This window comes from Cetorhinus maximus, unplaced genomic scaffold (genome assembly GCF_964194155.1).
Source record: "Cetorhinus maximus unplaced genomic scaffold, sCetMax3.hap1.1 HAP1_SCAFFOLD_343, whole genome shotgun sequence".
Classification (NCBI taxonomy): domain Eukaryota; kingdom Metazoa; phylum Chordata; class Chondrichthyes; order Lamniformes; family Cetorhinidae; genus Cetorhinus; species Cetorhinus maximus.
This window is the reverse complement of record NW_027596290.1, coordinates 210,697-226,976: the sequence shown is the minus strand read 5'-3', so window position 1 is coordinate 226,976 and position 16,280 is coordinate 210,697. Positions and strand designations below refer to the sequence as shown.

The window sequence follows — 16,280 nt, the reverse complement described above, 5'->3', positions numbered from 1 at the left end:
AACCTCCTCCAGCCCCTTCAACCGTCCCTATCTCTCTAAACTCCTCCAGCCCCTACTACCCTCCCTATCTCTGTAACCTCTCGAGCCCCTACATCCCTTCCTATCTCTGTAACCTCCTCCAGCCCCTACAACCCTCCCTATCTCTGTAACCTCCTCCAGCCCCTAAAACACTCCCTATCTCTGTAACCTCCTCCAGCCCCTCCATCCTTCCCTATCTCTGTAACCACTCCAGTCCCTACAACGCTCCCTAACTCTGTAACCTCCTCCAGCCCCTACTATGCTCCATATCTCTGTTACCCCCTCCAGCCCCCACTACACTACCTATCTCTGTAACCTCCACCAGCCTCTGCAACCCACTCTATCCCTCTCACATCTTCCAGTCCCTACGCCCCTCCCAATCACTGTAACCTCCTCCAGCCTCTGCAACCATCCCTATCTCTGTAACCTACTCCAGCCCCTACAATCCTTCCTATCTCTTCAACCTCCTCCGGCCCCTATAACCCCCCCTATCTCTGTAACCTCCTCCAGGCCCTACCACACTCCCTATCTCTGTAACCTCCTCCAGCCCCTACAACCCTCGCTATCCCTGGAACATCCTCCAGCCCCTACAATGCTCCCTATCTGTGTAAGCTCCTCCAGCCCCTGCAACCCTCCCTATCTCTGTAACCTCCTCCAGCCCCTACAAAGCTCCCTATCTCTGTAACCTCCTCCAGCCCCTACTATGCTCCCTATCTCTGTTACCCCCTCCAGCCCCCACTACACTCCCTATCTCTGTAACCTCCTCCAGCCTCTGCAACCCGCTCTATCCCTGTCACATCTTCCAGCACCTACGCCCCTCCCAATCACTGTAACCTCCTCCAGCCTCTGCAACCATCCCTATTTCTGTAACCTCCTCCAGGCCCTACCACACTCCCTATCTCTGTAACCTCCTCCTGGCCCTACCACACTCCCTATCTCTGTAACCATCTCCAGCCCCTACCACACTCCCTATCTCTGTAACGTCCTCGAGCCCCTACAACTCTCCCTATCTCTGTTACACCCTCCAGCCCCCACAACACTCCCTATCTCTGTAACCTCCTCCAGCTCCTACAACCCTCGCTAACGCTGTAACCTCATCCAGCCAATACAGTCCTCCCTATCTGTGTAAGCTCCCCCAGCCCCTGCAACCCTCCCTATCTCTGTAACCTCCTCCAGCCCCTCCATCCTTCCTTATCTCTGTAACCTCTGCAGCCCCTACAACGCTCCCTATCTCTGTAACCTCCTCCAGCCCCTACATCCCTCCCTATCTCTGTAACCTCCTCCAGCCCCTACAACCCTCCCTATCTCTGTAACCTCCTCCAGCCCCCTACAACACTCCCTATCTCTGTAACCTCCTCCAGCCTCTACAACCCTCCCTTTATATCTATGTAACCTCCTCCAGCCCCTACATCCCTCCCTATCTCTGTAACCTCCTCCAGTTCTACAACCCTCCCTATCTCTCTAACCTCCTCCAGCCTCTACAACCCTCCCTTTTTATCTATGTAACCTCCTCCAGCCCCTACATCCCTCCCTATCTCTGTAACCTCCTCCAGTTCTACAACCCTCCCTATCTCTGTAACCTCCTCCAGCCCCTACAACCCTCCCTATCTCTGTAACCTCCTGCAGCCCCTACAACCCTCCCTTTTTATCTATATAACGTCCTCCAGCCCTTACATCCCTCCCTATCTCTGTAACCTCCTCAAGCCCCTACATCCCTCCCTATCTCTGTAACCTCCTCCAGCCCCTTCAACCGTCCCTATCTCTCTAACCTCCTCCAGCCCCTACTACCCTCCCTATGTCTGTAACCTCTCGAGCCCCTACATCCCTTCCTATCTCTGTAAACTCCTCCAGCCCCTACAACCCTCCCTATCTCTGTAACCTCCTCCAGCCCCTAAAACCCTCCCTATCTCTGTAACCTCCTCCAGCCCCTCCATCCTTCCATATCTCTGTAACCTCTCCAGTCCCTACAACGCTCCCTATCTCTGTAACCTCCTCCAGTCCCTACAACTCTCCCTATCTCTGTAACCTCCTTTAGCCCTTACCATGCTCCCTATCTCTGTAACCTCCTCCAGCCCCTACTATGCTCCCTATCTCTGTTACCCCCTCCAGCCCCCACTACACTCCCTATCTCTGTAACCTCCTCCAGCCGCTGCAACCCACTCTATCCCTGTCACATCTTCCAGTCCCTACGCCCCTCCCAATCACTGTAACCTCCTCCAGCCTCTGCAACCATCCCTATCTCTGTAACCTCCTCCAGCCCCTACAATCCTTCCTATCTCTGTAACCTCCTCCAGCCCCTATAACCCTCCCTATCTCTGTAACCTCCTCCAGGCCCTACCACACTCCCTATCTCTGTAACCTCCTCCAGCCCCTACAACCCTCGCTATCTCTGTACCCTCCTCCAGCCCCTACAATGCTCCCTACCTGTGTAAGCTCCTCCAGCCCCTGCAACCCTCCCTATCTCTGTAACCTCCTCCAGCCTCTACAACGCTCCCTATCTCTTTAACCTCCTCCAGCCCCTACATCCCTCCCTATCTCTGTAACCTCCTCCAGCCCCTACAACCCTCCGTATCTCTGTAACCTCCTCCAGTTCTACAACCCTCCCTATCTGTGTAACCTCCTCCAGCCCCTAGTACCCTCCCTATCTCTGTAACGTCTCGAGCCCATACATTCCTTCCTATCTCTGTAACCTCCTCCAGCCCCTACCACCCTCCCTATCTCTGCAACCTCCTGCAGCCCCTAAAACCGTCCCTATCTCTGTAACCTCCTCCAGCCCCTCCATTCTTCCTTATCTCTGTAACCTCTCCAGCCCCTACAACGCTCCCTATCTCTGTAACCTCCTCCAGCCCCTACATTCCTCCCTATCACTGTAACCTCCTCCAGCCCCTACAACCCTCCCTATCTCTGTAACCTCCTCCAGCCCCCTACAAGCCTCCCTATCTCTGTAACCTCCTCCAGCCTCGACAACCCTCCCTTTTTATCGATGTAACCTCCTCCAGCACCTACATCCCTCCCTATCTCTGTAACCTCCTCCAGTTCTACAACCCTCCCTATCTCTGTAACCTCCTCCAGCCCCTACAACCCTCCCTATCTCTGTAACCTCCTCCAGCCCCTACAACCCTCCCTTTTTATCTATGTAACGTCCTCCAGCCCCTACATCCCTCCCTATCTCTGTAACCTCCTCAAGCCCCTACATCCCTCCCTATCTCTGTAACCTCCTCCAGCCCCTTCAACCGTCCCTATCTCTCTAAACTCCTCCAGCCCCTACTACCCTCCCTATCTCTGTAACCTCTCGAGCCCCTACATCCCTTCCTATCTCTGTAACCTCCTCCAGCCCCTACAACCCTCCCTATCTCTGTAAACTCCTCCAGCCCCTAAAACACTCCCTATCTCTGTAACCTCCTCCAGCCCCTCCATCCTTCCCTATCTCTGTAACCACTCCAGTCCCTACAACGCTCCCTAACTCTGTAACCTCCTCCAGCCCCTACTATGCTCCATATCTCTGTTACCCCCTCCAGCCCCCACTACACTACCTATCTCTGTAACCTCCACCAGCCTCTGCAACCCACTCTATCCCTCTCACATCTTCCAGTCCCTACGCCCCTCCCAATCACTGTAACCTCCTCCAGCCTCTGCAACCATCCCTATCTCTGTAACCTACTCCAGCCCCTACAATCCTTCCTAGCTCTGCAACCTCCTCCGGCCCCTATAACCCTCCCTATCTCTGTAACCTCCTCCAGGCCCTACCACACTCCCTATCTCTGTAACCTCCTCCAGCCCCTACAACCCTCGCTATCCCTGGAACATCCTCCAGCCCCTACAATGCTCCCTATCTGTGTAAGCTCCTCCAGCCCCTGCAACCCTCCCTATCTCTGTAACCTCCTCCAGCCCCTACAAAGCTCCCTATCTCTGTAACCTCCTCCAGCCCCTACTATGCTCCCTATCTCTGTTACCCCCTCCAGCCCCCACTACACTCCCTATCTCTGTAACCTCCTCCAGCCTCTGCAACCCGCTCTATCCCTGTCACATCTTCCAGCACCTACGCCCCTCCCAATCACTGTAACCTCCTCCAGCCTCTGCAACCATCCCTATTTCTGTAACCTCCTCCAGGCCCTACCACACTCCCTATCTCTGTAACCTCCTCCTGGCCCTACCACACTCCCTATCTCTGTAACCATCTCCAGCCCCTACCACACTCCCTATCTCTGTAACGTCCTCGAGCCCCTACAACTCTCCCTATCTCTGTTACACCCTCCAGCCCCCACAACACTCCCTATCTCTGTAACCTCCTCCAGCTCCTACAACCCTCGCTAACGCTGTAACCTCATCCAGCCAATACAGTCCTCCCTATCTGTGTAAGCTCCCCCAGCCCCTGCAACCCTCCCTATCTCTGTAACCTCCTCCAGCCCCTCCATCCTTCCTTATCTCTGTAACCTCTGCAGCCCCTACAACGCTCCCTATCTCTGTAACCTCCTCCAGCCCCTACATCCCTCCCTATCTCTGTAACCTCCTCCAGCCCCTACAACCCTCCCTATCTCTGTAACCTCCTCCAGCCCCCTACAACACTCCCTATCTCTGTAACCTCCTCCAGTCCCTACAACTCTCCCTATCTCTGTAACCTCCTTTAGCCCTTACCATGCTCCCTATCTCTGTAACCTCCTCCAGCCCCTACTATGCTCCCTATCTCTGTTACCCCCTCCAGCCCCCACTACACTCCCTATCTCTGTAACCTCCTCCAGCCGCTGCAACCCACTCTATCCCTGTCACATCTTCCAGTCCCTACGCCCCTCCCAATCACTGTAACCTCCTCCAGCCTCTGCAACCATCCCTATCTCTGTAACCTCCTCCAGCCCCTACAATCCTTCCTATCTCTGTAACCTCCTCCAGCCCCTATAACCCTCCCTATCTCTGTAACCTCCTCCAGGCCCTACCACACTCCCTATCTCTGTAACCTCCTCCAGCCCCTACAACCCTCGCTATCTCTGTACCCTCCTCCAGCCCCTACAATGCTCCCTCCCTGTGTAAGCTCCTCCAGCCCCTGCAACCCTCCCTATCTCTGTAACCTCCTCCAGCCTCTACAACGCTCCCTATCTCTTTAACCTCCTCCAGCCCCTACATCCCTCCCTATCTCTGTAACCTCCTCCAGCCCCTACAACCCTCCGTATCTCTGTAACCTCCTCCAGTTCTACAACCCTCCCTATCTGTGTAACCTCCTCCAGCCCCTAGTACCCTCCCTATCTCTGTAACGTTTCGAGCCCATACATTCCTTCCTATCTCTGTAACCTCCTCCAGCCCCTACCACCCTCCCTATCTCTGCAACCTCCTGCAGCCCCTAAAACCGTCCCTATCTCTGTAACCTCCTCCAGCCCCTCCATCCTTCCTTATCTCTGTAACCTCTCCAACCCCTACAACACTCCCTATCTCTGTAACCTCTTCCAGCCCCTACATCCCTCCATATCTCTGTAACCTCCTCCAGCCCCTACAACCCTCCCTATCTCTGTAACCTCTCGAGCCCATACATCCCTACCTATCTCTGTAACCTCCTCCAGCCCCTACCACCCTCCCTATCTCTGTAACCTCCTCCAGCCCCTTAAACCCTCTGTATCTCTGTAACCTCCTCCAGCCCCTCCATCCTTCCCTATCTCTGTAACCTCTCCAGTCCCTTCAACGCTCCCTATCTCTGTAACCTCCTCCAGCCCCTACATCCCTCCCTATCTTTGTAACCTCCTCCAGCACCTACAACCCTCCCTATCTGTAACCACCTCCAGCCCCCTACAACCCTCCCTATCTCTGTAACCTCCTCCAGCCCCTACAACAATCCCTTTTTATCTATGTAACCTCCTCCAGCCCTACATCCCTCCCTATCTCTGTAACCTCCTCCAGCCCCTACATCCCTCCCTATCTCTGTAACCTCCTCCAGCCCCTACAACCCTCCCTATCTCTGTAAACCCCTCCAGTTCTACAACCCTTCCTATCTGTGTAACCTCCTCCAGCCCCTTCACCGTCCCTATCTCTGTAACCTCCTCCAGCCCCTACTACCCTCCCTATCTCTCTAACCTCTCGAGCCCATAAATCCCTTCCTATCTCTGTAACCTACTCCAGCCCCTACAATCCTTCCTATCTCTGTAACCTCCTCCAGCCCCTATAACCCTCCCTATCTCTGTAACCTCCTCCAGCCCCTACAACCGTCACTATCTCTGTAACCTCCTCCAGCCCCTACAATGCTCCCTATCTGTGTAAGCTCCTCCAGCCCCTGCAACCCTCCCTATCTCTGTAACCTCCTCCAGCCTCTACAACGCTCCCTATCTCTTTCACCTCCTCCAGTCCCTACATCCCTCCCTATCTCTGTAACCTCCTCCAGTTCAACAACCCTCCCTATCTGTGTAACCTCCTCCAGCCCCTACTACCCTCCCTATCTCTGTAACGTCTCGAGCCCATACATTCCTTCCTATCTCTGTAACCTCCTCCAGCCCCTACCACCCTCCCTATCTCTGCAACCTCCTGCAGGCCCTAAAACCGTCCCTATCTCTGTAACCTCCTCCAGCCCCTCCATCCTTCCTTATCTCTGTAACCTCTCCAGCCCCTACAACACTCCCTATCTCTGTAACCTCCCCCAGCCCCTACATCCCTCCATATCTCTGTAACCTCCTCCAGCCCCCTACAACCCTCCCTATCTCTGTAACCTCCTCCAGCCTCTACAACCCTCCCTTTTTATCTATGTAACCTCCTCCAGCCCCTACATCCCTCCCTATCTCTGTAACCTTCACCAGTTCTACAACGCTCCCTATCTCTGTAACCTCCTCCAGCCCCTACAACCCTCCCTATCTCTGTAACCTCTCGAGCCCATACATCCCTACCTATCTCTGTAACCTCCTCCAGCCCCTACCACCCTCCCTATCTCTGTAACCTCCTCCAGCCCCTTAAACCCTCTGTATCTCTGTAACCTCCTCCAGCCCCTCCATCCTTCCCTATCTCTGTAACCTCTCCAGTCCCTTCAACGCTCCCTATCTCTGTAACCTCCTCCAGCCCCTACATCCCTCCCTATCTTTGTAACCTCCTCCAGCACCTACAACCCTCCCTATCTGTAACCACCTCCAGCCCCCTACAACCCTCCCTATCTCTGTAACCTCCTCCAGCCTCTACAACAATCCCTTTTTATCTATGTAACCTCCTCCAGCCCTACATCCCTCCCTATCTCTGTAACCTCCTCCAGCCCCTACATCCCTCCCTATCTCTGTAACCTCCTCCAGCCCCTACAACCCTCCCTATCTCTGTAAACCCCTCCAGTTCTACAACCCTCCCTATCTGTGTAACCTCCTCCAGCCCCTTCACCGTCCCTATCTCTGTAACCTCCTCCAGCCCCTACTACCCTCCCTATCTCTGTAACCTCTCGAGCCCATAAATCCCTTCCTATCTCTGTAACCTCCTCCAGCCCCTACCATCCTCCCTATCTCTGTAACCTCCTGCAGCCCCTAAAAACCTCTCTATCTCTGTAACCTCCTCCAGCCCCTCCATCCTTCCTTATCTCTGTAACCTCTCCAGCCCCTACAACGCTCCCTATCTCTGTAACCTCCTCCAGCCACTACATCCCTCCCTATCTCTGTAACCTCCTCCAGCCCCTACAACCCTCCCTATCTCTGTAACCTCCTCCAGCCCCTACAACCCTCCATATCTCTGTAACCTCCTCCAGCCTCTACAACCCTCCCTTTTTATCTATGTAACCTCCTCCAGCCCCTACATCCCTCCCTATCTCTGTAACCTCCTCCAGTTCTACAACCCTCCCTATCTCTGTAACGTCCTCCAGCCCCATAACCCTCCCTTTTTATCTATGTAACCTCCTCCAGCACCTACATCCCTCCCTATCTCTGCAACCTCCTCAAGCCCCTACAATCCTCCCTATCTCTGAAATTTCCTCCAGCCTCTCCCACCCTATCTCTGTAACCTCCTCCAGCCCCTACAACCCTCCCTATCTCTGTAACCTCCTCCAGCCCCTACAACTCACCCTATCTCTGTAACCTCCTCCAGCCCCTACCATGTTCCCTGTCTCTGTAACCTCCTCCAGCCGCTACTATGCTCCCTATCTCTGTTACCCCCTCCAGCACCCACTACACTCCCTATCTCTGTAACTTCCTCCAGACCATACAACCCTCCCTATCTCTGTTACACCCTCCAGCCCCCACAACACTCCCTATCTCTGTAACCTCTTCCAGCTCCTACAACCCTCGCTTTCTCTGTAACCTCCTCCAGCCCCTACCACCCTCCCTATCTCTGTAACCTCCTCCAGCCCCTAAAACCCTCCCTATCTCTGTAACCTCCTCCAGCCCCTCCATCCTTCCTTATCTCTGTAACCTCTCCAGCCCCTACAACGCTCCCTATCTCTGTAACCTCCTCCAGCCCCTACATTCCTCCCTATCACTGTAACCTCCTCCAGCCCCTACAACCCTCCCTATCTCTGTAACCTCCTCCAGCCCCCTACAAGCCTCCCTACTTCTGTAACCTCCTCCAGCCTCGACAACCCTCCCTTTTTATCGATGTAACCTCCTCCAGCACCTACATCCCTCCCTATCTCTGTAACCTCCTCCAGTTCTACAACCCTCCCTATCTCTGTAACCTCCTCCAGCCCCTACTACCCTCCCTATCTCTGTAACCTCCTCCAGCCCCTACAGCCCTCCCTTTTTATCTATGTAACGTCCTCCAGCCCCTACATCCCTCCCTATCTCTGTAACCTCCTCAAGCCCCTACATCCCTCCCTATCTCTGTAACCTCCTCCAGCCCCTTCAACCGTCCCTATCTCTCTAACCTCCTCCAGCCCCTACTACCCTCCCTATCTCTGTAACCTCCTCCAGCCCCTAAAACCCTCCCTATCTCTGTAACCTCCTCCAGCCCCTCCATCCTTCCCTATCTCTGTAACCACTCCAGTCCCTACAACGCTCCCTATCTCTGTAACCTCCTCCAGCCCCTACTATGCTCCCTATCTCTGTTACCCCCTCCAGCCCCCACTACACTCCCTATCTCTGTAACCTCCTCCAGCCTCTGCAAACCACTCTATCCCTGTCACACCTTCCAGTCCCTACGCCCCTCCCAATCACTGTAACCTCCTCCAGCCTCTGCAACCATCCCTATCTCTGTAACCTACTCCAGCCCCTACAATCCTTCCTATCTCTGTAACCTCCTCCAGCCCCTATAACCCTCCCTATCTCTGTAACCTCCTCCAGGCCCTACCACTCTCCCTATCTCTGTAACCTCCTCCAGCCCCTACAACCCTCGCTATCTCTGTAACCTCCTCCAGCCCCTACAATGCTCCCTATTTGTGTAAGCTCCTCCAGCCCCTGCAACCCTCCCTATCTCTGTAACCTCCTCCAGCCCCTACTATGCTCCCTATCTCTGTAACCTCCTTTAGCCCTTAACATGCTCCCTATCTCTGTAACCTCCTCCAGCCCCTACTATGCTCCCTATCTCTGTTAACCCCTCCAGCCCCCACTACACTCCCTATCTCTGTAACCTCCTCCAGCCTCTGCAACCCGCTCTATCCCTGTCACATCTTCCAGCACCTACGCCCCTCCCAATCACTGTAACCTCCTCCAGCCTCTGCAACCATCCCTATCTCTGTAACCTCCTCCAGCCCCTACAATCCTTCCTATCTCTGTAACCTCCTCCAGCCCCTCCATCCTTCCTTATCTCTGTAACCTCTCCAGCCCCTACAACGTTCCCTATCTCTGTAACCTCCTCCAGCCCCTACATCCCTCCCTATCTCTGTAACCTCTCCAGTGCCTACAACGCTCCCTATCTCTGTAACCTCCTCCAGCCCCTACATCCCTCCCTATCTCTGTAACCTCCTCCAGCACCTACAACCATCCCTATCTGTAACCACCTCCAGCCCCCTACAACCCTCCCTATCTCTGTAACCTCCTCCAGCCCCTACAACCCTCCCTTTTTATCTATGTAACCTCCTCCAGCCCTACATCCCTCCCTATCTCTGTAACCTCCTCCAGCCCCTACTATGCTCCCTATCTCTGTTACCCCCTCCAGCACCCTCTACACTCCCTATCTCTGTAATTTCCTCCAGCCTCTGCAACCCACTCTATCCCTGTCACATCTTCCAGTCCCTACGCCCCTCCCAATCACTGTAACCTCCTCCAGCCTCTGCAACCATCCCTATCTCTGTAACCTACTCCAGCCCCTACAATCCTTCCTATCTCTGTAACCTCCTCCGGCCCCTATAACCCTCCCTATCTCTGTAACCTCCTCCAGGCCCTACCACACTCCCTATCTCTGTAACCTCCTCCAGCCCCTATAACCCTCGCTATCTCTGTAACCTCCTCCAGCCCCTACAATGCTCCCTATCTGTGTAAGCTCCTCCAGCCCCTGCAACCCTCCCTATCTCTGTAACCTCCTCCAGCCCCTACATCACTCCCTATCTCTGTAACCTCCTCCAGTTCTACACCCCTCCCTATCTGTGTAACCTCCTCCAGCCCCTTCAACCGTCCCTATCTCTCTAACCTCCTCCAGCCCCTACTACCCTCCCTATCTCTGTAACCTCTCGAGCCCATACATCCCTTCCTATCTCTGTAACCTCCTCCAGCCCCTACCACCCTCCCTATCTCTGTAACCTCCTGCAGCCCCTAAAACCGTCCCTATCTCTGTAACCTCCTCCAGCCCCTCCATCCTTCCTTATCTCTGTAACCTCGCCAGCCCCTACAACACTCCCTATCTCTGTAGCCTCCTCCAGCCCCGACATCCCTCCATATCTCTGTAATCTCCTCCAGCCCCCTACAACCCTCCCCATCTCTGTAACCTGCTCCAGCCTCTACAACCCTCCCTTTTTATCTATGTAACCTCCTCCAGCCCCTACATCCCTCCCTATCTCTGTAACCTCCTCCAGTTTTACAACCCTCCCTATCTCTGTAACCTCCTCCAGTTCTACAACCCTCCCTATCTGTGTAACCTCCTCCAGCCCCTACTACCCTCCCTATCTCTGTAACGTCTCGAGCCCATACATTCCTTCCTATCTCTGTAACCTCCTCCAGCCCCTACCACCCTCCCTATCTATGTAACCTCCTGCAGCCCCTAAAACCGTCCCTATCTCTGTAACCTCCTCCAACCCCTCCATCCTTCCTTATCTCTGTAACCTCTCCAGCCCCTAAAACCATCCCTATCTCTGTTACCCCCTCCAGCCCCTACAACACTCCCTATCTCTGTAACCTCCTCCAGCCCCCTACAACCCTCCCTATCTCTGTAACCTCCTCCAGCCTCTACAACCCTCCCTTTTTATCTATGTAACCTCCTCCAGCCCCTACATCCCTCCCTATCTCTGTAACCTCCACCATTTCTACAACGCTCCCTATCTCTGTAACCTCCTCCAGCCCCTACAACCCTCCCTATCTCTGTAACCTCTCGAGCCCATACATCCCTACCTATCTCTGTAACCTCCTCCAGCCCCTACCACCCTCCCTATCTCTGTAACCTCCTCCAGCCCCTTAAACCCTCTCTATCTCTGTAACCTCCTCCAGCCCCTCCATCCTTCCCTATCTCTGTAACCTCTCCAGTGCCTACAACGCTCCCTATCTCTGTAACCTCCTCCAGCCCCTACATCCCTCCCTATCTCTGTAACCTCCTCCAGCACCTACAACCATCCCTATCTGTAACCACCTCCAGCCCCCTACAACCCTCCCTATCTCTGTAACCTCCTCCAGCCCCTACAACCCTCCCTTTTTATCTATGTAACCTCCTCCAGCCCTACATCCCTCCCTATCTCTGTAACCTCCTCCAGCCCCTACTATGCTCCCTATCTCTGTTACCCCCTCCAGCACCCTCTACACTCCCTATCTCTGTAATTTCCTCCAGCCTCTGCAACCCACTCTATCCCTGTCACATCTTCCAGTCCCTACGCCCCTCCCAATCACTGTAACCTCCTCCAGCCTCTGCAACCATCCCTATCTCTGTAACCTACTCCAGCCCCTACAATCCTTCCTATCTCTGTAACCTCCTCCGGCCCCTATAACCCTCCCTATCTCTGTAACCTCCTCCAGGCCCTACCACACTCCCTATCTCTGTAACCTCCTCCAGCCCCTATAACCCTCGCTATCTCTGTAACCTCCTCCAGCCCCTACAATGCTCCCTATCTGTGTAAGCTCCTCCAGCCCCTGCAACCCTCCCTATCTCTGTAACCTCCTCCAGCCCCTACATCACTCCCTATCTCTGTAACCTCCTCCAGTTCTACAACCCTCCCTATCTGTGTAACCTCCTCCAGCCCCTTCAACCGTCCCTATCTCTCTAACCTCCTCCAGCCCCTACTACCCTCCCTATCTCTGTAACCTCTCGAGCCCATACATCCCTTCCTATCTCTGTAACCTCCTCCAGCCCCTACCACCCTCCCTATCTCTGTAACCTCCTGCAGCCCCTAAAACCATCCCTATCTCTGTAACCTCCTCCAGCCCCTCCATCCTTCCTTATCTCTGTAACCTCTCCAGCCCCTACAACACTCCCTATCTCTGTAACCTCCTCCAGCCCCTACATCCCTCCATATCTCTGTAATCTCCTCCAGCCCCCTACAACCCTCCCTATCTCTGTAACCTGCTCCAGCCTCTACAACCCTCCCTTTTTATCTATGTAACCTCCTCCAGCCCCTACATCCCTTCCTATCTCTGTAACCTCCTCCAGTTCTACAACCCTCCCTATCTCTGTAACCTCCTCCAGTTCTACAACCCTCCCTTTTTCTCTACGTAACGTCCTCCAGCCCCTACATCCCTCCCTATCTCTGTAACCTCCTCAAGCCCCTACATCCCTCCCTATCTCTGTAACCTCCTCCCACCCCTACAACCCTCCCTATCTCTGTAACCTCCTCCAGCCCCTACAATCCTCCCTATCTGTGTAACTTCCTCCAGTCCCTTCAACCGTCCCTATCTCTCTAACCTCCTCCAGCCCCTACTACCCTCCCTATCTCTGTAACCTCTCGAGTCCATACATCCCTACCTATCTCTGTAACCTCCTCCAGCCCCTACCACCCTCCCTATCTCTGTTACCTGCTCCAGCCCCTAAATCCCTCCCTATCTCTGTAACCTCCTCCAGCCCCTCGATCCTTCCCTATCTCTGTAACCTCTCCAGTCCCTACAACGCTCCCTATCTCTGTAACCTCCTTCAACCCCTACATCCCTCCCTATCTCTGTAACCTCCTCCAGCACCTACAACCCTCCCTATCTGTAACCCCCTCCAGCCCCCTACAACCCTCCCTATCTCTGTCACCTCCTCCAGCCCCTACAACCCTCCCTTTTTATCTTTGTAACCTCCTCCAGCCGTACATCCCTCCCTATCTCTGTAACCTCCTCCAGCCCCTACATCCCTCCCTATCTCTGTAACCTCCTCCAGCCCCTGCAACCCTCCCTATCTCTGTAACCTCCTCCAATTCTACAGCCCTCCTTTTTTGTGCAACCTCCTCCAGCCCCTTCAACCGTCCCTATCTCTCTAACCTCCTCCAGCCCCTACTACCCTCCCTATCTCTGTAACCTCTCGAGCCCATACATCCCTTCCTATCTCTGTAACCTCCTCCAGCCCCTACCACCCTCCCTATCTCTGTAACCTCCTGCAGCCCCTAAAACCCTCCCTATCTCTGTAACCTCCTCCAGTTCTACAACCCTCCCTATCTGTATCCCCCTCCAGCCCCCTACAACCTTCCCTATCTCTGTATCCTCCTCCAGCCCCTACAACCCTCCCTTTTTATCTATGTAACCTCCTCCAGCCCCTACATCCCTCCCTATCTCTGTAACCTCCTTAAGCCCCTACATCCCTCCCTGTCTCTGTAACCTACACAGCCCCTACAACCCTCCCTATCACTGTAACCTCCTCCAGTCCCAACAACCCTCCCTATCTCTGTAACCTGCACAGCCCCTACAACCCTCCCTATCTCTGTAACCTCCTCCACCACCGATATTCCTCACTTGTCTCTGAGCTCGCACAGTTCTGTCTTCTTGTTAATCCCATGATTTCCCCCAATGTTCTGCCGTAACTTCCCCAGCCTGTACCCTAAGCCCTGGAGATCCCTCCCTGAACCGCTCCATCTTTGTGTCCTAACTTAAGATTTTCCCAAAACCTTTCGTCTTTCATTTAGCTACACCGAACGTGTTCCATATTTCTGTAGGTCGCTGTCAAATTTCTGTCTGAGTAACACCCCAAGAAACCTGAGGCATTTTAGTGCGTTCAAATTGCTAGATAACTGCAAGTTATTTCTGTTTTCATACCTTCACGAAGTAATTGATCCCAGCTACAACTTGCGCGCGATGTAAGAGTGCATGAAGAAATTCCACTTTTCTTTTCAACTCCTCTTCAATTCGATCCTTCAACTGGATAGATATGATAACAAATAGAACATTTCAGATTTTCTGAACAACTGCTGAACGCGCAGGATCACCACTGAGGGAGTGCTGCACTGTCAGAGGGTCAGTACTGAGGGAGTGCTGCACTATCCGGGCGTCAGTACTGAGGGAGTGCTGCACTGTCAGAGGGTCAGTACTGAGGGAGTGCTGCACTGTCAGAGGGTCAGTACTGAGGGAGTGCTGCACTGTCAGAGGGTCAGTACTGAGGGAGTGCTGCACTATCCGGGCGTCAGTACTGAGGGAGTGCTGCACTGTCAGAGGGTCAGTACTGAGGGAGTGCTGCACTGTCAGAGGGTCAGTACTGAGGGAGTGCTGCATGATCGGAAGTTCAGTACTGAGTGAGTGCTGCAATGTTGAAGGGTCAGTACTGTGGGAGCGCTGCACTGTCGGAGGGTCAGTACTGAGGGAGAACTGCACTGTTGGAAGTACTATATTGAAGGAGCGCTGCACACTGAGGGTCAGTAATGAGGGAGTGCTGCACTGTCGGAGGGATAGTACTGAGGGAGTGCTGCACTATCTGGGGGTCAGTGCTGAGGGAGTGCTGCACTGTTGGAAGGGGAGTACTGAGGGAACGCTGCACTATCCGGGGGTGAGTACTGAGGGAGTTCGGCACTGTCGGAGGGTCACTGCTGAGGGAACGCTGCACTATCCGTGGGTCAGTACTGAGGGAGTACCGCACTGTCGGACGGTCAGTACTGAGGGAGTGCTGCACTGTCGGAGGGACAGTACTGAGGGAGTGCTGCACTGTTGGAGTGTCAGGACTGAGGGTGTGCTGCAGTGTCGGTGGGTCAGTACTGAGGGAGTACTGCACTGTCGGAGTGTCAGGACTGAGGGAGTGCTCCACTATCGGAGGGTCAGTACTGAATGAGTTTTGCACTGCCGGAGGGTCAGTACTGAGGGAGTGCTGCACTGTTGGAGGTCTTCTCTGTCGATTTGACACATTGCCAAATTCCCCTCTGTCCTCTCAGGTTGCTGTGAAAGATCCCACGAGCATTATTGAATGAAGAACAATACACAGTTTCTCTACAGTGTCCTGGGGAAGAAACGCTTATCCCTCAAGCAACATCACTGAAACAATTAACCTGGTCATTCTCTCATTGCTGATTCTAGGAGTTTGCTGTCTGCCAGTTGGCGTTTCCTACATTACAGCAGTAGCCAAAACTGAGTAAAATACTTCATTGTTTGTCGAGTGCTTTGAGATGTCCTGAGATGGTCAAAGCGGCAGGAGTCAGGGCGACTAATGTTCTTCGTCATAGAGATAAAGAGGATATTGAGAATGGTGGATACTTACCGACTGGACAATTTCCTGAACCTCATCAGTTACAGGTGAAGTGGAGATTGAACCGTGCATCTTTCCTGCCATTTTCTCTGTCTCTGGCTCTCTCTATCTCTCTCTTAATCAACTCTCGTTGTCTTTCTGCCCAGTGTTCCTCCTTTTTATTCTTTATTTTTACTCCACCCCTCAGTGATGTTCCTCGTTGTCAGGGAAATCTCTCATTGTCTTGGCTCCACCCTCTGTCTCCAGATATTTGTTTGATACGAAAGCTGGGCTGGGTGGAAGGTGCTCGCTCCTGTTTGTGATTGCCTCACTCCCTCCATCCTTCTCTCTCTAACACCCGCCTGCTCCTCCCTCCCTCTCTCCCTGCCTACCTCTCTGTCTCTCCCCGCCCTCTCTCTTCCCAACCCTCTCCACCTCTTCCCCCTTTCCTCCTGTCCCCCTCCTCTCTCCCTCCCTCTTCCTGCTCTCTCCCCTTCCCCCTCCTTTCTTCCACCCCCTACGCCTCCTCTCTCCCTCCTCTCCTCCTCCTCTTCCCCCTCCACTCCCTCTCTGTCCCATTTTTTCTCCCACCCTCTTCACCACCCGTCTCTGCCCCCTCTCTGGCCTCTTTCTCG

General features: G+C 53.9%; 1 protein-coding gene across 2 annotated transcripts in view; it reads right to left on the bottom strand.

The window, feature by feature from the left end:
* Window positions 1-15,848, bottom strand: part of LOC144673331 (cystatin-A-like) — a 33,551-nt gene extending 17,703 nt beyond the window's left edge. The window contains exons 1-2 of one of the 2 annotated variants that reach the window (XM_078535225.1): window positions 15,679-15,848; window positions 14,253-14,354 (exon numbers count right to left, since the gene is read on the bottom strand). In XM_078535225.1, the coding sequence (XP_078391351.1) occupies window positions 14,253-14,354; window positions 15,679-15,750 (174 nt within the window). In that variant the 5' untranslated portion in view covers window positions 15,751-15,848. The remainder of the gene's footprint in view (window positions 1-14,252; window positions 14,355-15,678) is intronic. The other variant, XM_078535224.1, reaches the window with a different exon arrangement.
* Window positions 15,849-16,280: the final 432 nt, after the last annotated feature.